The sequence below is a fragment of the Blastomyces gilchristii genome (genome assembly GCF_000003855.2).
Source record: "Blastomyces gilchristii SLH14081 genomic scaffold supercont1.23, whole genome shotgun sequence".
Lineage (NCBI taxonomy): Eukaryota > Fungi > Ascomycota > Eurotiomycetes > Onygenales > Ajellomycetaceae > Blastomyces > Blastomyces gilchristii.
Window position 1 is genome coordinate 621,666 of NW_003101659.1, and position 26,914 is coordinate 648,579.

Genomic DNA, 26,914 nt, shown 5'->3' on the forward strand with positions numbered 1-26,914 from the left:
TATCCCCAGGCTACGCTTTTCATATACTATACATACGCTGTATATTTATATAGAAATCTTGTCAACGCTGAATGATAGACCGCTATCATAGAAGACAGAGCAGTAAAAAGAAGAAGCAAGAGAGAAAGATCAGTTAGATCAGCCGATCTGACCCAAATCCAAGCAAGGTGCTTATATAACAGGTTATGGGGTAACTTAACTATGGGCCTTTGTCAAATCAAAGTGCTAGAGTCCTATCTCTAGACTGCTCATGGCTATCACAATACTGGACATCGATGATTTCCGACGATCGATATCATACCCAGGCAGACAGTGGTAAATCCCCACAAATTCCCAAAGAATGAAGACTTTCCCCGCCATGTTCAGGGGATATTCATATTCTTACTGAGGCTCACCCGACAAAATCCTGTGACATCTAACTCTGCTGGACAGGATGAAATAATGCAACGACATCTGGCACAGGATACATGTTTCACCTTTTGTCTATCCTAGAACTAGGATTTTTATTATCATGGGGGTGCATGGCCTTCAGGATATGATGGAATATCTGGTGGGCGTTGATAGAACTGCGCCTCCCAGGACAACGTCTGATCCATCCCATCAAAGTAACACGGGAGCTGGGCTATGATATTGCGGCAGGGCAAACAGTAAAATTCCCGAATGAACTTTAACAGTTCTCAAGGCTTGATACAAACCTCTGGCCAGGCCACCAGCCACAACCTGTGGCGTTCCAACCTTGCTGGAAGACTTGGGTCGCCTGGTGATAGGCGCTGGTGACATCATCCCTAGTCCCTGTCTAGGCTGTCCTGTAGCAGGATTCACAATTCTTCGCCAATGATGCCGTGCCAAGCTGTGTTGTCGCCGTGACGGACGCAGGCAGGGCCAAATATAAAACCTGCAGCGCCAATTCTAAAAATTCCTGAGTTGTGCTACTACACCTGCCAAGACACGCGGTGACGGCGCGGATGTGGCTGAAGCAGCGAAACCCCTCCCTCTATATTAAATAAATCCTCTCCCCGCCGCCGAACAAACGACAACCCATCCAACGCTTTTTCCAGGAGATATCCAGCAACCAGGGGAGAAATATCAGGCTTTCTTTCATTGTTGCAATTTGAAAGCGAACCCCTCCTTGTTTCCTTGTGCCGCCTGGTTTCACATACGCCGCGTATACTACTACTCCGTTCTTGCCTTGGCCTCACATTTCTTTTGGTCACCCTCCCCCTCCACCTACCGTGCCACATTTCCAACCCCCTGGCATCATCCCTGCTGACATTTATATACTTAGTCTCCTATCTTCAGTCAGTACGCACCGCGGTCATATAACCATGAATCTCCCCCCAAATTATTCTCTTTTCTAACCTCGTTTTTAATAGATTCAGTCTCTGCAGCGCGTCGCTTGCATACCTTTCGAGAAAATGTCTCGGGGTCCTTACGATCCTCGTTTGTTCTTCAGCATTGACAATATCCAGGCGTTCCACATTCAAGATGGAAATGAGTCGGAGCTCACCCCGTCAGGTCCCCAGACCCTCTCGCTCCTGATGGTCCCGACTTCCTACCCGCCTACGGATCCTGAGCTAGCCTCTCAGCCACCGGAAGAGGACTTTTACCTCCACCTTCACCTCCCACCAGAGTTGGATCTGCCGCTGCCCGCAACGACCCAGATATACCACCAGCCGCCAAACAGTTACCTCATCCCCCGTTGGGACCTAGGCCCAAATGCAGGAGCATTCACGCGGATCCAATTCCCGCAAATTGGTAGTGGCCCAGGCCAGGTGTCCCAGGAAGACGTGGATACCTTCGAAACCATCCTCGCCCAATGTACTGCGTTTCTCGAGCGATCTCCGCCCCCCAAATTTGCCCCATACAACCCTGCCACCTATGCCCCTGGGGAAGGATATGTCGGGACGGGGAACGAAAAGCCGCCTTCAAAGCAGCCTTCGAAGCCGCCTCCGAAGCACCAACCTGGTCAGATCGTCCTCATCGACGAGGAGAACGGGAGCGTCGTTGGTGAGTTGACAGAAGGTTTCAATGTTGTGGAGGATGCGGATGTGAAACACGGTTCGAAGAGTATGTCCCAATATAATAATTATCTACCTATCTCCGCAAGTAGATTTCTAACTCTAACTGATAGATCCGGTCGAAATACAACTCCCCACCGAAGGACAAGGAAACAATATTTCGGTCCATAACGTTTCTGACGAGTATCTACAAACCGCGAGGCACCCCGCCTATGCGAAGTCGACCATTGTTCAAACATCTGCCACAGCCTCCCGGCTCCTGGTTGCGGGTTCCGCATATATTGCTAAGTCTCTACAGTCCGGCGCAAACACCTTCACCCAGAAAACAAAGCCAAATGCGAAGCCCCTGACGTTTACGCCAACGACGCAAGCACGTATGAGGAGGATCAATACATTCTCAGGAAATGCGGCCGGGTTATCATCTAAAACTGTCAGTAAAGTTACCAGGATTGCTCAAAACTTCGGCGCCTCGGTTGCAGGCAAGAAAAGTTCGGATTCAACGCCTAGGGGCTTTGACGAGAACGGCCAACCGATATACCACCACTCCAAGCCCGGAATTTTGAACAAATCCCTAATAGCCTTCTCGACGATCGCAGATGGTATTGACCAAAGTGCCAAACATATTCTCCAATCAGGACCGCTCGCAGCGACTACAATAGTTGGCCACCGCTACGGCCCAGAGGCTGGGAAATTTACAGCGGAGCTGGCTGGCGGTGTTAAGAATGTTGGTCTAGTGTACATCGATGCAGCGGGAGTATCGCGGAAAGCAGTTCTTAAATCTGTCGCAAAGGGAATGGTTGTGGGACGCATGAAGGATGGGCAGCAGATTGTTGTTGGCGGCGGGGACTCTGGACCATTCAGTTCCGGCACCCCTGGGCAGGGTCCCCCTCCGTTCACGAGGTCGAGTTCCAGCCCGGGTTTTTCTGGCCTCACTCCTGGCAACCGTTATCATCCTCGGGGTCCATCCCCGTCGCCTACTCCGCCGCCTGCCTATGGTTCGCAGACTGGGCGATCCCTGGGTGGGAGTACGCTTCGAAATGGCAAGTAGCTAAGCTGGAGTAGTTTTTGCAACAGAAAATGTGTTGGGAGAATAGGGGGCCAACAATCTTTTTTCCTCCTTTTCTTTCGTATTTCGTATTTCGTATTTCTTTTTTCTTTCTTTTCTTTTCTTTTTTTTTTTCTTTCTTTTTCTTTTTTTCCTTCGCTCACTAGATGATTGATAACGGACGCGTTTATGGATTTATTTTGGTTTTTACTCGGGTTTATGACTTTGCGACATTGGCTGCAGGTACCCCATATGGTCTCATTTTGTGTGCAAAGGCAATGTCTGGGAAATTTTCTATCGGTAACCTTTCTTATAATGTCCCTCGTATATACACTTTCTTTCAATGTTCTTCAGTGTTTATGGCTTCCCTTTCTTTCTCTGACTCGTCATTTCTCCCGTTTTACCTCCCTTTCTTCTCCCTCTGTAAGTCGACGTGCCACTTCTCTCGGTGGTTTCCCCTTGACTAGTCTATGATTTATGCCTTGCTGCACTGTCTGCTGGGTTCCTAGACCGCTCCCACGGTTCGTGGGTTAATTTATGAAGCAACGATAATTTTATTTCCATTGAATTTTGCGTCGACGGGCGGTGGACGAACGTAACTGAATTAGCATCACTACTGTGACTGGACTTGCAGGTGTCATTTTCATGCATCCTCTCCATAGGTATACAATAGAGCACTTAATCGTAGATATATATATGCACACATAGCTGTCATATTTGGTAACTCAAATTGGTTCCAGAATCGGTCAAATCGCGGTCAGGTTAAGCTTAACTCCAACTTGAGCCGCAACCAACCGTTTGACAACTTTCTTTCGACATCAGTCTATCAATGTCAACGAGAAAGAAAGAGAGAAAGGAAAGAAGAGAGGGGGGGAGGAATAAAAAATAAAAATAAAAATAGAATAAAATAAAAAAGGTAAGAAAAGAAGAAGTGGAATTTGTGCGCTGTCTCAGACTGCAGACTGCTTGTATAGCAGGTTTGGGTCCCAATTTTCCAGTTGTCAACAAAAAAAACCTTTCAATCCAAAAAGGAAGCTTCATTCGTTTCGTGGAACAGAAGTTGAATATGGATATGCTGCCTAATAATTTAATCTGCAAACGCAATGAACATTACCATGGTTGTGGTGTTTTTTTTAAAACCAACCCAAACTCACCACCACCAGGTCGGTCCTAATCCTCCTCCATGCGTTCTCCCCGCGGGGCAGCTCGCTTGTTGGATCTCGTCAACCCTACTAGTTTAAACTAGCACCAGGCAACCACCGCCTAAGCGTTAATCGTGCAGATGCGATTGGAGGCAGAGAGGCACAAGCTCCAGCGAGAATCGGAAGAATCATATTGAACTTCCCTCTCTACCTCAAAATGCCTGATATTTCTGCCAATTTTGAGAGCAGCTGTGCATCCCGAAGCAAGTGAATTAACCTAAAATGGCACTGCTGCCTGCCATCGCCTGATTGACCTTTGTCCTCCCTGATATTTCGAACGGGAAGTAAACTCAATTCAAAAGGAGCTTCAGATCCGTGATTTTATCAACTTCTTTTCTGTTTTCCACCAGCAACAAGAAACAGCCCATTGATTCTTCACAGGAAATTATTGTTCTACATTGTCTTTGCTTGAAATTTTCGGAATCCAATTCATCTATCCATCTTGTAACTTTTCCTATTACTATTCGCTCTTTTCCCCTTGAACCCAAGCTCTTCTCTCAACCATGGAGCTTCCATCCATCCCTGTTCTCCTGAACGACTTCGTTCCCTATCTGGATAAACACAACCGTCACGAGATCCTCACTGGCGAGGCGATGGCCCCCTTCAAATCTTACGAATCTAAGCTCCGTGAAATATTCGCTCAGGAGCCCAACCATATAGCAATTGCGAACCCTCAAGTCAATGTTGTGCCGCTCTACATTCAGTCCAATGTGGATGTCAAGGTGAAGGCGCGGGACCTTGCCGAAGAAAGTCCCGCGGATGCTGAAAAATATATCCTTCCCCTAACGGCCGAAGTGCGGAAAAAAGATTCCACCCCTGCCGTAGTTCCCGCTTTCGATCAGTTTCTCGAGAACTTCAGGATCTTTTCAGAATCGTCTCTGGTGGATATGGACTGGAGCAATGTTGTCGTTGCCGGAAGTGCGGTGACTACGTGCCTGTTACCTGTTCCTGACAAGTTCCGCATGTCACGCAAGGCGCAGAGGCAAGTTGCTACAATATTCTATCTGCATGGTACTTGTTACTTGTGTTCGATCCATTGTTCTGACTGCTTTACAGAGAATATTATCACGAGAAGATCGCCCCCTCCTCAGACGTTGACCTGTTTCTTTACGGTCTTGACGAAGAGCAGGCGATTGAGAAGATCAAACAGATTGAGAAATGCATCCGCAACAGTATTTTGGAGGAAGTCAGCGTATGTCTATCCCATTAGATCTCTGCAGCCTTGGATAAATTGGCTGAGAAAGTAACAACGGCCGAAAACAGGTTATCCGAACCAGAAATGCCCTTACTATTGTTTCGAAATATCCTACTCGCCACATTCAGATAGTGCTCAGGCTCTATAAAAGCGTCTCGGAAATCTTGACTGGCTTTGATGTCGATTGTGCTTGTACTGCATTCGATGGCCGTCAAGTTTGGGCTAGCCCCCGGGCAATTGCCGCTTTTGCTACTCAGACTAATTCCATCGATCTTACCCGCCGTTCGCCTTCGTATGAAAACCGCCTCGCCAAATATGCCCATCGTGGATTCGAAGTGTATTGGCCGGCTTTAGACCGTTCAAGGTTGGATCCCACGATATTCGAAAGAAGCTTTAACCACGTCGTTGGCCTTGCACGGCTCATGGTTATGGAGAAGCTCCCTACTCAAAGCAGCAGAGAAGATTACATTGAGCAGCGCCGTGAGGAACGGGGCAGAGCTCAGAATCATCACAGGGTTTATTATCGCAACAGGGCGAATCTGAAAGAAGTACAACCCGAAGATGTTGCCGAATGGGTGGAACAGGAAGATGTTTCTAACTATCATACGTTCACTATCCCGTATGGACCAAAGTACACGGCCAAGAAGGTAACTTTTTGACTCAGGATTGCGCTTTTATGTACAGGTGGCTGAATGCTAAATTTATCAACAGATCGAGAAACTAGTTTATAAAAAGGATTTGCTTTTGAACGCGGAATGGAACAAGCCAAAAGACCGAAAGGTGAATTTGCACAGACATCCTGCATTTTTCGGCAGCGTGCAGCATGTCATCGAAGATTGTTGCGGCTACTGCCCAGTTCCTGTTTCGGACGAGGAAAAGGCCGTTGCGGAGGAAGAGGGCAAGAAATATTTGTCAGGCAAAATCCAGTTTATGAAAAACGATCCGGGAAGACAAACCATCGGGAGCTTCAATCCTATTACTGATTCAGACTGGACTGAATTCGCATACATTGGTGACACTGAGAGCCTCTGCCGAGCTATTGTTGAGGGGGACCTTGCTCACGTAGAAAAGTGCTGTGCTCAGGAGGACTTCAACGTTGATAGGCGAGATTATACAGGACGAATGCCCCTTCATTTGGCGATCATGTGCGGAACACCTCGAATCGTACGATGCCTCATCAACCGTGGGGCGCGCCTTGTCAGTCGCGTTGCTGGCGGTTTTACCGCTCTTCACCTTGCTGCGGCTCGTGGAGATGTGGAAATCCTTCGGGCGATTCTGAGGAAGAGCGAAGCAAACCAGGTTGAATATCTGGAGAATTCTGGTACAAAATGGAGAAATGAGAACCACTCCGTTACTTCAAGTGAGGATGACGACCATAAAGAAGAAGATGATGACATTTCAGTGGTGAGAAGTGGCACAGAGTCTCCGTATGCTGTGTCGCAGGGGTCAATGATCATGATCACGGATCCATCAAATGCCCCTCCGGAAGAACATAATGAGGATGAAAACGAGCCTAACTTCTTCGATGATATTGGAGTTCTTTCCTGGGATATTCCGTTGGCCCCACTTCATGTGGCTATTTTATACGGCAATGTGGACATTATCACCAGCCTTACCACAGAGTTCGGCGCAAATGCGAGCCAACCTTTCGTCCGAAAGGACTACGGCAATTCTGATGTAACCTTTTCCATGATCCTTGCCATGCACCACCCGTTCGAACAATCCGCAAATCTGTTACGAGCCCTCCTCGAAACCGGCGCCTCTTCGACGCAAGCCAACAAGGACCATTTAACCGCGTTCCACTCTCTTGTACTGACCGGCCAGCCTCAGCATATAGATATTATATTCGACATCGACGGGCCGGCTGCCCAGCTTGCGATTGACCATCCGTGGATAAACACATATTGGCGCCCTCACTGTACCGTGCCTTTGAATACAGCAATTACATACAAGGGAGCCGGGATGATTGAGAAGCTATTGAAGAAAGGGGCAAGCATATCAGTGCCTAATGAGTATCAGCAGCGCATCTGGGCGCGCCGAAAATACGAGGACAAGAAGATCGAGCATTCTCTGCGTCATCCGATTATTCAAGCCGCTGAGTTTTCGAGCCCTGCCGTTGTCAGGCAACTTTTGGATGCTGGAGCTGATGCTAATGCAATGACCCTGGAGTCTCAGCGATTAGTTGGTAATGACCCATACAATGCAAATTATGGCAGGACAGTTCTGGACATCATTTGCGAGCGCCGAACGTGCCTGGGATCACTTTGTAAGCCTCCAGAAACGCCAATCACCATTTCCGAGTTCGAACCCGACGCTTTTTATTTAAACGGCCTGGTGGAAGGGACCTTCGAACATTCCTTTGCTCAGAACGAGCTTTCAATAGCAAAATTGACTTCAGAGGTCATTCAAGATAAATTGAATTCTACAGCGATTATCGAGTACAAAAAACAACTTGGTTTGAAGGTCGACTGGATTAAACGCGAAATCAAGGAGCTGGAGGAACTCGAGCAAGCCCTGAAAGATAAGGGTGGTAAATCGTTTGCGGAATTGCACCCAAACCACTCGCCATCCATACCTAAAATTCAAGAATTACCTAAGGCAACAGCGGTTTCGAAGAAATTTCAAGTCCTCTATACATTCACTGATATAGATGTAGGGGACTTGAAAGCGAAGAAGTATATTCCGCTGTATGTTCTTCCCTTTTCGCATCATGTTTTCCCCTCCACTCCCTACCTACCTGCTTCATTTACTTCCCATTCCTTTTTTCTTTTTTTCCTATATTATTTGCTTTCAACTACTAATTAGTTTTATTTAGGTTCCAAGCCGCCTGGGATGGTGATATCCAGAAGGTTAGACAGCTAACAACGGAGCAAACCACTACCAAGAAGTTGCGTTCTTCTCTCCGACTAACAGCTACACTGAAAGCACAAACCATGGACATATTCACCATTGCTGTAGCTCGTGGTCACTTTGAACTGGCTAAGTTCATACTGCAAGATGTTGACGCCCACCAATGCAAGCCGGATACCAAAATACCGACCCGTAAGGTCTACGAGGTTGTTGTTGACAACGATAGTGACAATGATAGTTACAACTCTGACTCTGAGCCTGAAGACTGGGATAATGAAGGCGTAAGAGTCCATTTTGATATTGTTGAGGACCAGCAAACCATTGATGATGTCCGGGAGCCCGACGTCGGGAAATATAGTACCTCGGCGCTGTGCCTCCTCAACACGAGCCGAGATATGTCTATGTTCTTGGGCGATGAAAACGTGAATGTCATGAAGCATGAGTATGGGAGCGTGGCCGATGTTTACATATCAAATTGGCGCCGGAATCAATCCGTAAGTAGATCCTTTTCAGCCTAGTTCTTGCCACTCCATATCGATATGTTATACTAATGTATCCCTCTACTGCGCTATAGGCCGCCCCGGTTGATATGGACCAGCTCAAAACAGATCACCGCATAGATTTGATGGATTTTGCCATTCGGCGAAACGATATGGCAATAGTCAAATTTTTGGTTGAGCAGAAAACGCACTACATGACCAACACCCCAGGAGAAGTCAACGGTATAGCTTCTCCTGAAGCCGCGCACAAATTTATCACTGTGTTGCCTGAGATACTGAACACGTGCATGAAGTATGGTCGCACTGAAATGTTGGGCTATCTTATGTCTAAGACTGGGCTTGGATTTCCGTTCCAGGCTCTGATGAAAGAGGCCGGCATCAAGGCCGAAATTGAACCCAAGGTATGTACATGTAGCTGAGAATAAGTATTAGCTAGAATATTTGAAGTTTTGCTAACAGCCAATCAAGTACTATCGAGGTTTATCTGTATATGGCAAGAAGCGGACCGATTGGGCGTCTGAGAACGGTTATCGTTCCCGTGACAAATTTTCTAATTCACACTCGTTACTCTTGCTCGCCATTAATGAGGGTAATCTTGATTCTGTCAAGTGGTTCCTTACCGACGAGCCCGAGAAGATATACAGGGAATTCCTCCACACCTATAAGGATGATCCACGTCTAGCTCCCCTCTTCAAAATAGAGGGAGGTATTGATGATATGCTGGCATCTTGGCTGGGTGCTCGACGTAAGTTGTGCTGTTCTAGTTGGCTTCGTCTTAAATGTGCACCACCAGTCTTGAACTAACGTTGGTTGTAGGAAATTTGGCTCTTCACTGCGCCATACTTGCCTCGCCATCTGAGGAATTCGGCACTTCTGTGGTTCAGTTTATCCTCGAAACATTCCCGGATTCGTTGCACACCAAAAATGACTCAGGTTTCACCCCTCTCCACTTAGCATTTGGTGGCCGGAGGATTATGGCTGCCAGGGTGCTTGTTGAAGCCGGGGCAGATCAAACTGCTCGAGATAACGATGGCCATAACATGCTTCATCACATCTTCGCATCCAATATTTCCACTGTCAGGGACTCCCCCAAACTTCTAAAGACATTGAGCGAGATCCTGGATCCCGAAATTATTCCAATCCTCGCGCAAAAGAGATCCCGTTTACAGACTGGAAGTGGCACCCGGGCCAGACTTGGTAGGCAGACACCATTATCACAATGGCTTTCACGCAGTGAAGGGATGGAAGTTTCCACTCTTAAAGCCATTCTGGACATCACAGGCGGAAAAGAGCTCTACGTCCTTAATGAGCAAGGGAACTACCCCATCCATGACGTTACCAAGGAGGGGAAGATTGAATTTGTCCAAGCGTTATTAGAGAGGGATCCTTGCATGGCCGTCTTGGAAAATGCTACAGGAACGACCCCATTAGAGGTCGCGGAGAACAAACTCATCTCTTACCTGATCCCCGCCTATTCTAATATAGAAAAGAAAATAAGCAGCTGCGCCGATATTCAGTTTGATTCTAACAGAATTGTCTCCGAGCTTTACCGTGATCTCTTCAACAGATGGCAGAGATATCCTTACGAGTTCGGCCCTTCTGAGATCTACCGTTCCAAGGGAGACAAACCAATCATCTCCATGGAGGACTGCACGGAAGGCAAAATCGTTCAATTGCTGCGGAACGCTGCCGCGAAACAGGGCAAGAAGAGGATCCTCGTCAGCCTGCAGGATGCGAACGAACTTGTGAGGCGTCTATCAGCTATTCACCAAACTACGGCTGCGGCTGCGGCTGCACAGCGCAGGAATCGAGATGGCGATTTCGATGATTATTCCCACGAACCCGATGGGGATGAGCATCGACAGAGCGACACTAATAAACAAGATGAAGTGAACCTGTGGCTACACAAGCTTTCGGGTGAGAATTTTGAGGTGGCAAAGATTCTGGAGGAAGAAAAAGCGGAATTGGAAGAAGTAAACAAAGAGAAGAAGTGAGGGGGGGGGGGGTGCACCTCAAGGAATGATGTGCATGAAGCTGACGAACCGATGGAAGATCCTACACAAAGATGGGGAAATGAAGAAGCTTGATAGGATGAGGTCGAAATAAGGGGCAAATGACGGCGCTCATATCCAACCAAGTTCACTAATTTTATTTTAGAATCTCCAATGTTTGAAATCTCTCTATACTATTTTGTACCTTTGCTACCTACCCCTTTATTGAGCCCTCCTCCGCTAGCACATTTCACAAGGTCCATGTACCCATCGGTACAGCCGATGAAAAAGGGAGGTCAAGTCGTCCAGCCCACATTATTTAATTGTACCGTGCCTCCGTCACCACAACTGGGTGGAATCAGCTGGATGGATGTCCGCCGCAAATATATATATATATATATTAATATTTTGAGCCCCCGTCCAGTAATACCCGAGTTAACGTCAAATATGGGCGGGCATACATAAATAGGGAGCGGGCGCGGCGGGTGCAAAGAGATCGTCACAAATTCCCCGAGCACCAACCATTAGGCCCTTCCCTAGTTATGTTTCTTTGATTGAGACGGCCGCTATGAAATTTCCATGATATTGGTAGTATATTATTAAACTCTCTCTTGGCTATATTGATTTGGTTACTGCGGTCCTTCAAGCATCCGCTTTATACAAGAGGGAGGGGAGGGGGGGGAAGTGCTTGTGAAAAGTGATGTATGCAGGGATTCCCCTACAACGTGTATTTAAACTCTCAGGTTATTATATTACAATTAATCATTTCTTCTCTCAAAACATATTAACTTGTGAAACTGCGCAAAATAAATAATAATACATAATATATGACAGACAGAAAAATAGTAATGATCAGGAAGTGAGTGAGCAGAGTGAATACTTCCCAGCTTTGAGCGCAAGTCTGTATTGTACTGTATTTCTAGAAAATAAATTACATCTGTAAATCCCAATCCATAGTTACTAATTATTATGCGCGTCACACTCATGAATAATAATAGTACGGAGGGTCACTAACTACTTTACCGGGGTACGTACACCTGCGTCTGCTCCGGATGAATGTGTGAAACTAATTTTCTTCAGGAGAAGACTTAGCAGGGTTGCATACATAACTAAGTTACCCTTCCCATTCTCATTCCATCCCATTCCTTGCAAGCGGAAGAAAAAGAGAGTTCAGGCACTACTACTGTGCACTGGTTTTCTCCTGAAGCGACCAAGGATGAAACATAATAAGTTTACCCAGGCAGGCTGTGGCAAGAACTATATAGTACAACTGATGCAGAGAAGAAACGATGTGGATATACATACATAGTAGAATAATATATAGATTTCAATATCAAAACCATCATCTATCGTAAAAATCACATACTCTGATGATCAAAGACATTGAAGAAGGCACTTGATAAAAACAAAACACACGTGCACAAACAACTGTTGTATTGAAAAGCAGCAATATTTGCTCTGAATTGTTGCTACATTATTTAAATAATAATAATAATAATGATGATGGTTAATTATCCATGTGGAGTGGACATGATTATTATTATTATTATTACACACGCACACACACACACACATATGCCAAAAGATCCCTGTATTCATATTTCATCAAAGTTTCATTTCCTCGCTTGATTGATTTCATGATTCCTTTGCAGCGCTTGCCTTGCCGTCCATCACAACCTAAACGAATCGGGACTACGCAGCGTACTATTTAAAATATCAAACGGCGGATCAATCTTGCTTGGCTAATTTCCTGGTTTCAAGAGGATGCGCTTGGCTCCTCTTTTGAGAGTTATAAATAACTATGGCAATGATATCAATTTGTGTACGGAGTAGTTACGGAGGATAAGGCGAGCCGAAAACTGTTGCCAGCAGACAGTTTTAATTGAAAAGGATAAAAAACTTTATCTCTTTTTTCAATAAAGATTGGAAAATGATAGAAATAAAACACTTATTTTAGAGGGTGTCATCTTCCGTAGGTAGCGTCGAGTTTGATGTTTAATTTTTCGCCACATTGCCACGCTGTCAATTCTTGACTCAGTCATGGAGTTGCTTTGATGAGGCTTCAGCCCTGTAACGAAACGTCTGGCACCTAACTTATCGCAGGGCCGGGTCGGTTGGGATAAACGGTTTTCTCTTTTTCTTTTCTTTTTCATGTTTCCTATCTACCAGCTTTGCTATTAGATTCCCTCTGGAAGAGGTTCAAAGATGTTTAAAAAGAAAGAAAAAATCAAGGCCCCTTTGTTTTAAGGTACCCGCAGCAAGCAGATAAACAAGATTTTTGTCTTTCTCTACAAACCATGTTTCCCATCCAGAGGGGCCCTTGTGCTGCGCGGTATTCCCAGGGTTTATTTTGATTTTCCCTTTTCGCGAGTTTTCCCCTAGTTCTAGGAATTTGGTAGGGATAATAATAGAAATTGTGGTTAAGGGGACTTTCCGCTGAGCTTAGCAGTGAGCTACTACTACACTATGGACGCGTTGATTATCATTCTTTGCATCTGTAGTAGTTATGTATGTATGTATGGCACGGTGCTGCTGGAGATGATGTGATGCTTGGACTGGTTTGATGTTGATATTCCATCCGTCTATTTTGTTCATTATTTCATTCATTAGAAGGCATCGGGGATTTCCTAAGCATTGTTAGTTAACCATGGCAGGGATGGGATAGTGATTTGTGTATGGGTGATATTTGGGGGAGAGACTTGAGCCGCCGTCCTCTCAGACTCTGCCAGGTCATAATTAGTTACCCGATCCAGCCATCCCCTTCGACCTTCAATCCTCGCAACTCGCATCACTCAAGTCAGTCAGCAGCCAGTCACTCATCTCCTCTCTTACATTCGCTCTCTTGGTGTGCGCACACTCTCTTGTATTATTATTCTGCTCTTGTAGTTGGTGCTGTTGCTGTTGTTGTTGCTGCTGTTGTGGTGGTGTCGCTGTCTAGTAGTAGTAGTAGTGGTGGTGGTGGTCGATCCCCTCCGTGCTAATCCTCACTTAACCCGCGCCCGCCGCCCGATTCGTTATTGTCCTTCCTCCACTTTGGCTGCGACTCTCCAGCTCAACAACTCACCCTCGTTCCTTGTCCGTCCATCCCATCGGTCTCTCCCACCTCCTCGTCGTCCTCCTCCTCCTTTCCTCCTTTCTTCTTCCGCCTCCCCTTTTTCCCTTTTTTTCCCCCCCCCCCCCCCCCCCCTTTCCCCTCCTCTCCCTCCTTTCTCTCGCGCGCCCTTTTTCTCTCTTCAAAGACCAGGCCGCCCGGTCGGCTTCTCCAGGTCCTACGGCCGTTCCCTTCTCCACCCACGCCCCCTTTCGTTCCCTCGGTCCTACCGTCGATCATGCTGCTTTGGGTCGACCCGATATCCAATCGTACCCTCGACTAATTCTCGCTGCTCTCCCAAAGCTCTGATTACTGGAGCCTTGTCACGTCCGTGTTCGTCGTTTGAACCATCCCTCCCATATCGTCCCCTCTCGTCGTCCTGCCAGCCAGCTGCCATCACGTCAGGCATCGCCCGCCAGCGTATCGTGTCCAACCAATTGGCACCCGCCTATCGTTTCGCGCCCTGGGACCACAGACATCCTGTTTCCATCACCCATCACCCACCAGGCAGGGGACTTACGTACTTTACGCTCATTCAGTGCTCTGTCTGTGTGTGTACCGTAACGGAGGTGGAAAATAAACAAAAATAACCATCGGGTTGTCTTGGTGCTCCTAGATACAGCAGCGGAAGGCACGTTTGGCCACGGTCCACCACCCACGCAAGCAGCAAACAACTCTCTTGTTGTCTCAATTTCTCGCTGTTTCTGCTGCTGAGGCATCTGTTGCTGGTCTAACAGAACCACCCAAACGCGTTGCCGGTCGATTTCACTTTTGTTCTCTTTTCTTTTTTTCCTAGTTTTCCTTGTGTTGTTGTTGTTGTTCCCTCGAAGTGTTGTCCACGCTTTTCAACTGAACCACGCTCCAGTCGAATCCGGATTTCCACCCAGCGTGCAATTGGACTTCGCCTTCACACGCCAAACTAAACAACAAACTACAACGAGCAACACAACGCACTGGCCGGTTCACATCTACCAATTGTGAATCGTCTCAAATAATCACTCTCACGGGACGCGTTGAGAAAACAATTGTTGCGTCTTACAATCTTTTACTGATGATTTGGACAACTAGCAACTATACTCTATAAACGTGGGTAAACAAATATTGGGTTTTCGGGTGTCTGTGTAGGCAAATGTCAATTGCTTGAAGCAAAGGCACGCATCCGTTTCCTTCGAAAATAAAAAGGCAATTGGTTGTGAAAGTGGTAATTAACTTCTGGAATACGGAAGATCTAAATCACCACTGTTCACCCTCTTGCTGTTTCATTTTCCGAGGGAAGGCATGTCGTCTGCTATGCAGACAGTCTCCCAGCATAGCACCACTCAGTCTCCCAGTCAGTATGCATCAACGGGATCTCCGAGACATCCAATTCACCAAACACCAGTTGGACCACGCCAGTCAAGCCGGCACAGGACTGATCATGCTGCCGCACGCAACTCTCCTGTTAGCCCTGACCAATTCTACTCCCCTACCTCTGCCGTCACTTCGACAATGAATTCTCCACAGCATCTTCCACTACCTCCCTCCACCCATGGTTCCCCTGTTACTCCATCTACAGGCCAAGGGTCCAGCAGTAATACGCGCCCGCGCCCGACGCCCACTCTATCTGATGGCCCTGGTTCTCCCCCGATCCCCCCTCCCCGCACATCGTCAAATCAACGAAGTCGCACTTCGTCAACTGCTCCATCCGCCAATGCCTCCACTGAACGAGTAGCGAATCCCAAACATTCTAGGAGGAGGGGAGATGGTACACGAGATCGTGGGGACCGGGATCACACCCATGACACAAACGGCAGGGACATGCCGAATGATGATACCCCATCAGGCGCTGCTAAGCGTCGAAAAGGCCCGCACTCGCCTGACGGCCCACAACGAGCTGCAAGTACGCGGGAACCAAGAGACCACGCCTCACCTTCCGCAATGGAGACCCGATCTGAGGCCGCAATGGGACCAACTCCGATTCCCGCTGGCATTGAGAAACAGGGAAGCACGGTAATTAATCGGATGGTAATAACAGATCCCGAAGTCGATATCGTACGAGAAAAAGAACGCCTAGCGGAAGCCCAACCTGCCCCAGATTCCCTGTCAGGGCTGGGCCTTGTAAGCAGTGAGGGTGTCGACGATGGAGGCCGTGGTGCTAGAAGCCGACACGATTATTCAAATTCCTCGTCGAGGCGAAAAGAAACTACTTTTGGCGACTATGTTCTTGGTCAAACCATTGGCGAGGGTGAGTTTGGGAAAGTTAGACTTGGTTGGAAGAGGGACGGCAGCGTGCAAGTCGCAATCAAATTGCTCAGAAGGGACAGCCTTGGAAACAACCCCAGCCGCCTCCCGAAAATATATCGCGAAATCTCAATCCTAAAAGAGCTTTCACATCCAAATATTGTCCGACTGCACGAGATGGCCGAGACCGATCGACATATTGGCATTGTTTTAGAGTACGCATCCGGAGGTGAATTGTTCGACTACATCCTTAACCACCGGTATCTAAAAGATAACCCTGCTCGCCGCTTATTTGCCCAACTGGTTTCTGGCGTAGGCTATTTGCATAAGAAAGGGATTGTCCACCGGGATCTCAAACTGGAGAATTTGATGCTCGATCGAAACCGCAATATCATCATCACAGACTTTGGTTTCGCAAACACGTTCGACCCTACCGATGAATTGGGCGATGAAATCGAATATAACCTGACGAACAGAGAATTCGTGAAGAGAATGAAACTAGACCGGCCTAACGCAAAGGGTTTAAGACGTGGTGACCTTATGCAAACTAGCTGTGGCAGTCCGTGTTATGCAGCTCCAGAGCTAGTCGTTACCGATTCATTATACACTGGGCGTAAAGTTGACGTTTGGAGTTGTGGGGTTATTCTGGTATGTTTGGTCGAGGCTTTTCGTTTTTGTCCCAATTTCTTTTTTTAACTAACATTGATTTTTTGTTCTAGTACGCTATGCTTGCTGGCTATCTCCCCTTTGATGATGATCCTGCGAACCCAGAGGGCGATAACATAAACCTTCTTTACAAATACATTGTAACCACACCTCTCACTTTCCCCGAGTACGTCACACCACATGCGCGGGATTTGCTACGGTGCATTCTTGTCCCGGATCCGCGAAAACGGGCCGACCTCTTCGAAGTTGCGCGACATAGCTGGCTTGCGGAGTATGCACATGTAGTATCGCACATTACGAGTAATACCACTAATGTGGCTGATATCGCGAACACCACTGTTCCGGCCGGTAAGTCCTTACTTTTTAGATCGCGGAAAGAAAATATACTCCCAAAACTTTGAAGCCCACTCTCTCTTCATTCCCTTGATAATACGACTGCTAAACGGTTCTACAGAAGACCAACAACAAACACCATCCCTTGCTCGTAGCGCTTCTGTTAGAGAACCTCCCAAAGCCCAGCATCAGAGCAACGTGTCTCCAGTGGGAGGTCTCAGCCACCAGCCAGGCAAAATATCACAGGATGATGAAAAGCAAAAGCCAAGAGACGCGAAAAGGAGAACAGTCCAAGTTGAATATGTGCCACCTCAGTCTCAAACTGCTCGTGGTGACTCAACCACCGCCTCTTCGTCTTTGGGTCCAACGTCCGGTCATGCAGGATTATCTCAAGGGCGACCAATGTCTAGTGGTCGAGAACCTCCTTCGAGTGCAGGGGCTGCTGCCCCCGCTAAGGCTACGATAACTTCGAGGTCTAAACCATTACCGAGGGATCCGCCTGTAAACACCCATCCTACAAGCTATAACACAACGGACCGCCTTCAAGGTAGGCCACAATCACATTCTGGAAACCTAGCCCAATCGATCTCAGACCTAACTGGTACATACTCTGGTATTCAAGGTACTTTATCCCAAACGACCCGGCCTCAAACTGGCGGGTCCCTGGCTTCTACAGGTGCTGGCAAATATGACAGCCGTCTGCCGTCTCGAGGTTCATATAGCCAACCTGCAGCTCCCGCGGTTGCAACAACCAATGTGCAGGGACGACTGGCCCAACCAAAAAATGGTAAAACTTACAGTGTTTCTCCGCCGATCGCTCAACAAACTACAGAGAGTTCAGTTGGTCGCCCGAGCACAAATCAGGATTACAGTGCTGTCCAGCAGCAAGCACAAACCAAGAGCCACAAGCGTTCTAGCACTGTGAGTAGCATTGGAGAGAAGTTGTTCGGGCGATCTGGCTCCATATTCGGTGGACGATCATCTCAGCATGGTCAACGATCAAGTAAACGCTATCCTCCAACGAGTATGAAGGAACCTATTGTCTCGGATGAACCACGAGCATCAATGGACTCGCGTCGATCGATTTCACACTCTTTTCATCGGAGACACGTTGATTCCAGCCAAGAGCATAGTGCCAAGCCACGAAGATTCTCTCTCTTGCCTGCGTCGTTTTCTTTGAAAGCGTTCTCATCCAGCAAAGAAACGCCTCCTACTGCTGACTCCCACATCGCCCAGGTTAATGATTCTGTTCACGCTCCAGAGAGTCGAGGACATCAGCAGCAACAGCAATCGCAGTCTCTATCAACTGCCAATGCTTCCTCGCAATCTCATCATCCACGAGCCGCTGACCACACCCAAGACGAACAAGGATTTGGCAACACCAATGACCAATTGAATATGATGAATTACTCTGCTCAAATCGATCAGCAGTTTGCCGCCCTGCATGGCGACTCGGAACCCCAGTACGAAAGCAACCCTTATGGATCACCTCACATTGCCGCTGAGCAATATTACCAAGAGGACCCCCGTGCCAACTCTTCTTCGGCGAGATACTTGTCCGAGCCGCAGAGTTCCAGTTACACGGAACAGTTTATGCCAAGTTATCCGGAAGGATATAATCCGGGCCATGGCAATGGTAACGACTCGCGGCAATCGATACAGCCTAGCCACCAGTCTGGGAGGGGATCCAATGTACTACAGAAGAACCATCGCAGGTTCGCGGATGCATATGAGCACGAGAAAGATCCGTCAAATCATTCTGGCAGCTCTGGGGCTGCAAGGAGGGTTATGGACTTTTTTAGGCGACGGGGCAAGTACCGCGCTGGTGATCATCAGTAAGAAATTGGTACTTGAGCTTGCAATCGTCAGCTTAGGGAAATCACATGCCACACACGCAGGTTTTCAGCAGCAGGGAAAAGGGAGAAGTGACGCAGAGATAAAGAAAAAGAAAGATTTTTTGTGGATTGGTATTTATTTTTTACTGGGGAGGATTAAGGGCGCCAAAAAAAAAATTTGGTGAATGGTTGGAAGCTAGCAGGAGAACAGAGGGAGGTTTTATATGCCCCGCCCCGCAAGAACAACCAACATCCAATCCTCCCCGATTAATTTCGTCCATTTTGCATATACTCACACACAGACGTTTAAATCCTATTTCGGGGGGGTAGACAGTTACAGCGAGAAAAAAGAGCCCCTTCAAAGCAAGGCTCTCTCGACTTCATGACGCCGAATCAGCCCCCCTCGACGCTTGTACCACCATATCACATTTACCCCTTTTCCCATTATATGTGTGTCCTTTTTCGAATTCGAAAATTTTGAGTTTTCTTCTCTTATATGAATTTTATTCCCCCTTGGGCGTGTCTCGTTCGTCTTTTTTTTTTTTTTCGTTTCTGTATGTTTTTTTATATTTCTTTGTCCATTTCGACTGGGAAAACCGATATTCTCTCCGCCATTGATTGATTGATCTCCCTCTTCCGCTTGAGCCTGATAACTTGCACGCTTGAACTTGTTTTGGCGAAACGAAAAACAAATTCCCTCTCGAGTTTTCTTTTGTTCCTTTGTTTTTATCCTTTTTTCTTTTGTCTAGGTCCGCTCTTCTCTGCCATGTCTTTTTCGTCTGCTGTGTCCTCCTATCACACTGTTCCCCCTCTTGTTTTCCTCTCTGGTCTTTTCTTTTTCATGCTTTAGTATTTATTATTTATTTCTTTTTCTTTTTCGTTTCTTTTCTTTCCTGTCTTCTATTATCATATCTGGATTCATTCTTCTGTTTCTCTTTTTAATTTTGTGTCAATAAATATCCATTGTGCCTCTGTTTTTATTAGTTAGCTTCTAGTTTCTTCACTACTTTTTTTCTTGCACGTTTTCGTTAAAATTCATTACTTTTATTTTCCTTTGTGAATGCTATTATATGTTCTACTGTTTCTCTTTTCATTTTCACATTCATCTGAATATCTGGATAAATCAAACAAAGGTCTTTTTTCTGCATGGTTCTTTCTTTATTTTTCTTCTGTCAAATTGCTAACATCTTGTGGGGTTTTCATTTCTCTCATACAACACCTTTAAACCTCAAGTTATTTAAACCCGGTCAATAAATTGACTCGCCGTACTTTTTTTTCTCACTCTCTCCTCTCTCTCCCTCCCTCTCTCTCTCTCTTATATTGATTGAATTGAAAATCACTTTTACTCTTTCCGGCATGTGATCTACCTATATATATTTTTCCTTTGTAACTCCTGACATACGCGCGCGCGTGTCTTTTTAAACAGGTTCTTTCTTTCTTTTTTCTCATGGTTGTCTTCTTTAAATATTGAGTAATATAGCTATGGACATGCTTTTTTCCGCTCTCTTTTTTTCCCCGCATACTGTTATTAGTATTATTATTAGCTATTATTTTTATCCATGTTTAACTAAACTCCCTGTCATTCATATTTTAAAATAGGCTCTTCTTTTTCTCCCTTCATTTTTATTTTTTACTTGTTAGTTTTTACTTGTATAGTTTATTTATATTTATACTTGGCTACTTGAGATCATTAATCATCTCATATGTCCGATGGCAGGGTGTTGGTTATAGCTTCCAAGGTTATATTCATCTGTCACTTGTTGCAGTACAGAATACATATTTGTATTCATTCTTGAAAGACAATTGATTATTATAGCTCTGTTAGTTTTGCATTTGTATCTATTTCTCATTTTTTTCCATAACTACGGGAAGTTGAGCCGTATTAACAAGAGGCTTTTTTTTATACATGTCGCGCTGATTTTGCTTTTAGTGTGCCAAATGGTAAGCTCTATCTAGCTGCTATCTAGCTGTGAGTTATCTCTTTTGAACATTTGAGACCAATTTTTTTTATATATATTTTCTTTTAGTTTTTTCCTTTCAAAAATGGATATTCATTTAGACATGCATATGGTTAGAAAATATGGCTGGACGTTAGAAGTCCCGTGTGATATATGATTATGAGCTTCAGCACGACAGAGCCATTTTTTGGCTCTATATCTCTCTCCTTTATGGGTTTGCCTTCAGATATAGTCAACTGTCCTGAGGTCGAATGCTCCCATGCGGCAGAACAAGAACACATCAAGGGAGCAAGCAGCTACCAATGTCACTCCTACCACCCATCATCACCGCTTTTCGAATCAGATATCGACTGCCCAGCACGACGCAAAGGATAATACTAACCCAAGCAATAACAATACATTTCGCAACGAACGCAGCGCAGCATGAGGGACAGACAGCTGTGTTGTACTGGACAGAACGAAGCCTTCCTGGCCAATCGGACCTCCGCCGTCTACGTATCCAATGAAGCGCCAAGATGCGATACAACTACTGCAGGAATGCAGATACACATTCTCCTCTGCTCGTCCGCTTCCGCTTCCGCTTTCCCCCCCTCTCCTAGTCACAATCACGGCGGCATTTCGAGCAGGCAGGTCGATGCGGGCTACCAGAATATGGCCTCAAGCTAACTAACTGCCAAGGCAACTGAATGTGTGTACCCGCGACGCACTGCCTATCTATAGGCTATGGGTGAACGTTGAGTGTACTCCGTTCTCTTCGCAAGAACAAAGAATCGAAGGGTGATGTTTCAGCAGGAGGGATTATTGAATCGATAGCGGAACGGGGCAACGAGGGAGGACGGGACGGGGGGAGGACAGGCACAACACAACAGCACGTCTGGCGTGAGTGAACTTGTACTCCATAGTAGGAGGGGGATTCTTTATGCGTTACAGAAGTTACAGTTTTGTGTCCCAGAAACGCCAAAGCCAAGGGAGCTCGAAGTCCAAGTGCGTCACTCACTCGACAACAACAATAATGCGGAAATACGGAGTACACAATCATGCTCCGTCCAGACCTAACTAGGCGCAATTGAAACAGCTAGCCCTTCTTTTTATTATTTTTTCCTCATCTTGTGATACATCTTCCATGCCAACGATTGCGTGGCTGTCCCTAGGTCCCCTTCTAGCCATCTATTTTTATCTAGAACTTTGCTGGTTTGACTTCGGAGAAGGATCTGATAAATAAGACAGCAGCAACTCATGGGATCACACAGCTCAAGGCTAGCCCCATCCCCGCAGCCTACAATGAAGTCCAGAGTTACCCATTTTGGCCATTTTGGCCCCCCGCGTCCTGCTTCTCGCCCCTGAACCCGCTGCCACGCACAAATCAGCTTCAATAAAATGCGCTGCTGTTCGGGCATGGAAAGCGAGCTGCAGCTGTGTTATTTTCGCACACAGAGGCCGGAGCCAGACACATACTGTGTAGAAGCCGTCCAAGCTGGAATTGTGCTGCAGGCTCGCATGGTGATTAGCTCCTCGGCTGATCCGTTCATTCAAGTTCAATTCTGCTCAGGCCGGCATCTTATTCATGTTTGGCATAGCAAGCTTTGAAAGGGGAAGAAATGGTAGGATTAAAATGTAAATTGAAAGAAAATAAAACCAAATAAATAAAAACTAAATAAAAAATTCTCCACGAATGGATGCTCTCCAACCTGTGGGGGCATGATGGAGCAAGTAAGAAAAATACCCCGGCTATGCGTAGTTACCAGAGAAAAATGGCGAAATAACCAGGCTCCCATTTGCCAAAAAGAAAAAGAAAAAGAAAAAAAAGATTAAGAAAAGGAAGAAACTGGCTCGGAAGTTTGTCCCATCACCGCATAGGTGGGGCATATCACCCGCGGTGCAAGGTTTTCCTTAGTTCTTCCCCCTTCGCCCAAAGACCAATCAATAGGCCGATAGGCAATTTGGCAGTGCGCGGCGGGGTTATTCTGTTGGCCGAAGTAATAATATTTCGGCGTAGTTTGTATTTCTTTCGATTTGAAAATTTCTTTTCGTTAACCGGCTTCACTATTGATTATTGGGGAAATTTTTGGTCGTTGAATTACGGTTCTAACGTTGAATATCTGAATGTAGATCTTGTTTGCTTCTTGACCGTCTGGGCGATTCTTGGCAGATCTGGGGGAAGCGGGACGAATTATGCTGAGACCAACGTCCCAGGTAAGAATATTAAAGACAAACAGTTTGGCACGCATTAATTAGTAAATGAATGTGATTTCATGCCTCCTACATAGACTAAAGGAAGCAGAAAGAAAACAGAAGTAAAACGAAAGAAGATGGATGAGGGGCAGTCATCTCCTTATTTTGATTTCTTGAATTGTAGAGCTATAATATTCTGAGTCGCCTGGAAATATCAGAACTCAGAGGTGGTCCCACTGTCAACGAAAAATTTGCCAGGCTTCACCCCTCCAGCTCAAGAGTAACGACAGAAGAGTGAACATGAATTAAAGGAAATAGGAAAAAGGGAAAAAAGGAAAAAAGATATAGAGAGAAGCCAAGGTGACCATCAGCGGTGAGCTCTTCATCCATTTGGCTGTTACAAGAGGCAAGTCAAACGTCTCTTCCAGTACGTTGTCGAGAACAGAGTCCAAGGCATAGGAGAGAAAACACGGTCCACGAGAGAAAACACGGTCCACGATGGAATATCTAAGCTGAATGACGCTCGAGGTGAAGGCGTTTTAAACTCCTAACCTGAGAAAGCCGCTTCTGATGTCAGTCGATGCGGTCGAGCTGGCACTCGGGGAACGGGTTATTTTTTGTGGTACGGGGGTGGCCGAGATTTCATTGGCAAACGAGGGAATTTGAGGGCTGAGGGGAGTAGGCGTTGTCGAATTCACTCCCCGGGATTGTGCCATAGGTGATTCCTCTTGTGGGACGAGGATGAGGAATTTCTGGGTTTCGGTGTAGGAATACATGATGAGAGGAGATTTTGTGTTTCTGCGAGGTATGGTAGTAGACTTGAAGCAAAGGGTAAGTGTTTTCGTGCTGTTTGGAGGGTTAATTCGGAGGAGCGTTGGTATCAAGGACGCCGTGGTAGGAATGTTATATAGTAAAGGATCAAGGTATCAAGATTATAGAAGTACCTTGGAGGACGGCTCAAATATAAGAGTTTTTCCTTTCTTTTTTTTTAAAAAAAAAAGAGATGGATTTGGAATGGATTCCACGTAGACACCCTTTTGAACCTGATGAGAAGGATTTATAAAACATGATCAAGGGGGTTTCGTTTTGCGGGAGCCAGAGGGGCCTTATATAGGTAGGTACCCCTGGAGACAACCCGAGATTCCATACTCCGTGAAGAGCGGGATATTAGGCAGGATCCGCAGGGACTGGGGCCCCTCATCTTCGTCCCTCTACCCTACCGCCGACGTAACACGTGCCGTGGAGCTAAAAAAAGCCGTAACGGCGAGTATCGGGGCTGACTCGAGAAGGTTCCTGTAAGTTTTTCTGTTCTTGTCCTTCCCAGTTGGATTAAATAATATATAACTATACTGATACGTTGGAGTTTGCTTGACCCACGAGAACTAATAATGACGCACCAGGCCGTGTACAACCGAACCAGGTGACGACATGTGCCAAGGGTCCACCAAGGTTGCCAGAGTTGGTGAACCTCGGATGCTCAACCCTGAAATGCTAAGTTTGAGACTTGACAGCAGAAGCTGATATCGAAGACGAGTTATTATACTATGTAGCGTAAGCACAAGAAGGAACACGCCCCTTCTGACAACCATTGGTCTCCAAGGTGGTTTCGTGGCGGTAGAGGCAAACATGCCTGGCTGGCGATCCGTCAGGAGGGACAGAGGGTCTTTTGGTTCGAATTCCCCCCCGATTTTGGCTGCAGTCAGAGTCTGGCGTCCTTTGTATGTACATTACTACATGTACGGCTCTTAAGAAGGGATGTTCTGTTGCGCAATTCCTATTTACCGGGCCTGAACCCCGAATTCAGCGCGCAAGCAGTAGGGGCGATTGGACTTGCTGATGCATCGTCAAGAGATTGATAATCGCGATTTGAGGCGCAAGACTATTGTTCGGCAATTGCAGATGCCGACTAGACAGGCACTGATCGACAGCGGATATGAGAGTTGTTGTGCAGGACATTATTGTTGCTTGCTTCTGGCGAGTTGGTGGAAGCGAAGAATCAGACTATTATTTAATAGTTATCGATGTGGGGGCGATGGACGAATCACCTGATTCCCGTTTCTGACAATTTCAGCCTCAGGCAACAGTTTATCTCGACGACAACGTCTGCGGTCTGGTCTGGCATTGTTCAACATATCATTACGCTAAGTTGACACGGTTGACACTGTTGACACTGTTGCTTTGACATCTACTCCGTAACTTTCTATAGCTTTGTGCGTCTTGCAGAGATCTACTTTTTTGAAGGGCCCTTCATACGTTTTGAAAGCGACACCCTATGTCCACTTACACTGCCCTTCCCGCCAGCCCACTGCGGCCTTATTTACGACATACAGCTTGTGGCGTCGATTTCCCGTGCTCACCCATAGGATATTCTTGGTAAGAGAGCAGAAGGTGATGTCAAAAACGATCAAAGGAATATGGGGATTCGGTTTACTTTTGTCAACCAACTGTCTTGTGATTTCTTAGGCTAGACTGATGACAAGCACCTTTCGAAATTTACTTTCACGACCCTAGCTAACAAATAGAAGAATTCTCTGTTCTTTTGCCATGCCATACCTTTTGTTTACGGGCACAGCATTGGAAGTTTCTTCTCATTCCCCAGCAAATTGTTTTGTTTTCGAAGCGCCGCCACCTACGGCGGTAGAATGTCCAATCCAACCCGGGTTGGGGGCCAAGCAGCAAACTATTTATTCGACCCCATAGCCTCGTCATACACACTACGAAAAAAGGCACAGGCTACAGCCAGCTTCTGAGCTGCAGCGGATCATCAAAAGAGGTGTAAGGCTTCAGAAAATCCTGATCTTCGTTGGCCTGGTCCTTGGCGAAGGGTGAAACGATATTTTGACAGGCGCCTGTTCCTGAATGGCCTGCGCCTAGCAATCTTTATGGCCCAACCCCACCACAAGGAATTTGAGTGTTTGCGGCCCTTAACCTCCACAATTTATCATCTTTACTATTTCATTCGTCGTTGGTGGCACAGGAGCTAATCATCGTATCTCGGTTCTTCTACCATTCTGAATTGCTCCCACTCTAATCCTCGCCTCTAAAGTTGCAGGTTAGGGTGTCAGATCGATTCACAAAGTGCTGTCCTGATTTTGCCTGGCGTAGCCGCCTCTGCATCCTTTCATTTCAAAGGAGCTAGCGAGCTATGGCCCACGGCCGAGTTCTCTGCAACTGAATCACACTCGTCTTAAGCATCTTTTTTTGAATAATGTCGATTGCTTGTTGTTGGTCTGCGGGGGAGGGACTCTGAAGCCACCAAACTGCTACCAATTGGGAGAATACGATGACCATGAACAACGGCCGGTGCCCAATTTAGGATATGCTGAAGCAGCATACACCCCATGCTTCGGGAATCCTCGAAATGACGGGTATAGTCAAAGACGAGCACGTTTCTTCTCACTAGTGCAATGTTTCACAGATAGCCATACTATCTGAGATTTTGACATTGCGAGCAATGTACTTCATATCTACAAGTTATGTCGCTTTCTTGATGTCCAATGAAAGACTCTTTCTTGGCCGACAATTCAAATAACTTTATTTGCCCTCACTGGCCAAATGGCTCTCATCTTCCAAGGCCCTTGTGGCCCACCGCGACCACCGCGGATGTGCCAATTTTCGCTGTGGCACCATTTCCGGATGCAGTGGTAGTGCGGCCTTTCTATTGGGCGAAAAAAAAATCCTCAGTTTTTCTTTTATGCCCTGAAGCTTAAGAGACCTTTGATAGGTGCTGCCGTTTATGTGCGACTTGTGTGTGTCTTGCAAGTTGCTCCGAGTTAGTCTAAAACAATCTCTATCCCTGCAGAACGTTACTTCAGCTGTGCCGTTGTTCATACTTGGA

The 26,914-nt window shown here is 46.5% G+C and overlaps 4 protein-coding genes across 6 annotated transcripts; 3 read left to right on the top strand and 1 right to left on the bottom strand.

Annotated features, from left to right (window-relative positions):
* Window positions 1-69: 69 nt before the first annotated feature.
* BDBG_08413 lies at window positions 70-3,776 on the top strand. 2 transcript variants are annotated; one of them, XM_002621336.2, is made up of 3 exons: window positions 70-1,302; window positions 1,374-2,067; window positions 2,132-3,776. In XM_002621336.2, exons 2-3 carry the CDS (start codon window positions 1,416-1,418, stop codon window positions 3,064-3,066), a joined length of 1,587 nt encoding a protein of 528 aa, XP_002621382.1. In that variant the 5' UTR covers window positions 70-1,302; window positions 1,374-1,415; the 3' UTR covers window positions 3,067-3,776. The 2 variants fall into 2 exon arrangements, with proteins under 2 accessions (XP_002621382.1, XP_031580734.1); XM_031723548.1 differs by having other exon boundaries at window positions 70-1,298.
* Window positions 3,777-3,781: 5 nt separating this feature from the next.
* On the top strand, window positions 3,782-11,582 carry BDBG_08414 (ankyrin repeat protein). The gene is made up of 8 exons (XM_031723549.1): window positions 3,782-5,247; window positions 5,322-5,457; window positions 5,529-6,107; window positions 6,172-8,147; window positions 8,276-8,804; window positions 8,885-9,211; window positions 9,279-9,555; window positions 9,627-11,582. Exons 1-8 carry the CDS (start codon window positions 4,769-4,771, stop codon window positions 10,802-10,804), a joined length of 5,481 nt encoding a protein of 1,826 aa, XP_031580735.1. The 5' UTR covers window positions 3,782-4,768; the 3' UTR covers window positions 10,805-11,582.
* Window positions 11,583-13,921: 2,339 nt separating this feature from the next.
* Window positions 13,922-20,961, top strand: BDBG_08415. Of its 2 annotated transcripts, XM_031723550.1 has the most exons (4): window positions 13,922-16,760; window positions 16,832-17,126; window positions 17,233-17,658; window positions 17,734-20,961. In XM_031723550.1, the coding sequence occupies exons 1-4, from the start codon at window positions 15,171-15,173 to the stop codon at window positions 18,948-18,950; spliced, it is 3,528 nt and encodes a 1,175-aa protein (XP_031580736.1). In that variant the 5' UTR covers window positions 13,922-15,170; the 3' UTR covers window positions 18,951-20,961. The 2 variants fall into 2 exon arrangements, with proteins under 2 accessions (XP_031580736.1, XP_002621384.1); XM_002621338.2 differs by having other exon boundaries at window positions 13,969-16,760; window positions 17,233-20,947.
* Window positions 20,962-23,615: 2,654 nt separating this feature from the next.
* Window positions 23,616-23,852, bottom strand: BDBG_17745 (uncharacterized protein; the record flags this gene model as incomplete). Its single annotated transcript, XM_031725395.1, has 1 exon — window positions 23,616-23,852. The coding sequence occupies one exon, from the start codon at window positions 23,850-23,852 to the stop codon at window positions 23,616-23,618; it is 237 nt and encodes a 78-aa protein (XP_031580737.1).
* Window positions 23,853-26,914: the final 3,062 nt, after the last annotated feature.

Bases quoted from the DNA above. Each gene is read 5' to 3' on its own strand.
- BDBG_08415 (XM_002621338.2), top strand. From the start codon at position 15,171: ATGTCGTCTGCTATGCAGACAGTCTCCCAGCATAGCACCACTCAGTCT. The intron at 16,761-16,831 runs GTATGTTTGGTC...TTTTTGTTCTAG, and splicing joins GGAGTTGTGGGGTTATTCTG to TACGCTATGCTTGCTGGCTA. The intron at 17,127-17,232 runs GTAAGTCCTTAC...ACGGTTCTACAG, and splicing joins GAACACCACTGTTCCGGCCG to AAGACCAACAACAAACACCA.
- BDBG_08414 (XM_031723549.1), top strand. From the start codon at position 4,769: ATGGAGCTTCCATCCATCCCTGTTCTCCTGAACGACTTCGTTCCCTAT. The intron at 5,458-5,528 runs GTATGTCTATCC...GGCCGAAAACAG, and splicing joins GTATTTTGGAGGAAGTCAGC to GTTATCCGAACCAGAAATGC. The intron at 9,556-9,626 runs GTAAGTTGTGCT...CGTTGGTTGTAG, and splicing joins ATCTTGGCTGGGTGCTCGAC to GAAATTTGGCTCTTCACTGC.
- BDBG_08413 (XM_002621336.2), top strand. From the start codon at position 1,416: ATGTCTCGGGGTCCTTACGATCCTCGTTTGTTCTTCAGCATTGACAAT. The intron at 2,068-2,131 runs GTATGTCCCAAT...TCTAACTGATAG, and splicing joins TGTGAAACACGGTTCGAAGA to ATCCGGTCGAAATACAACTC.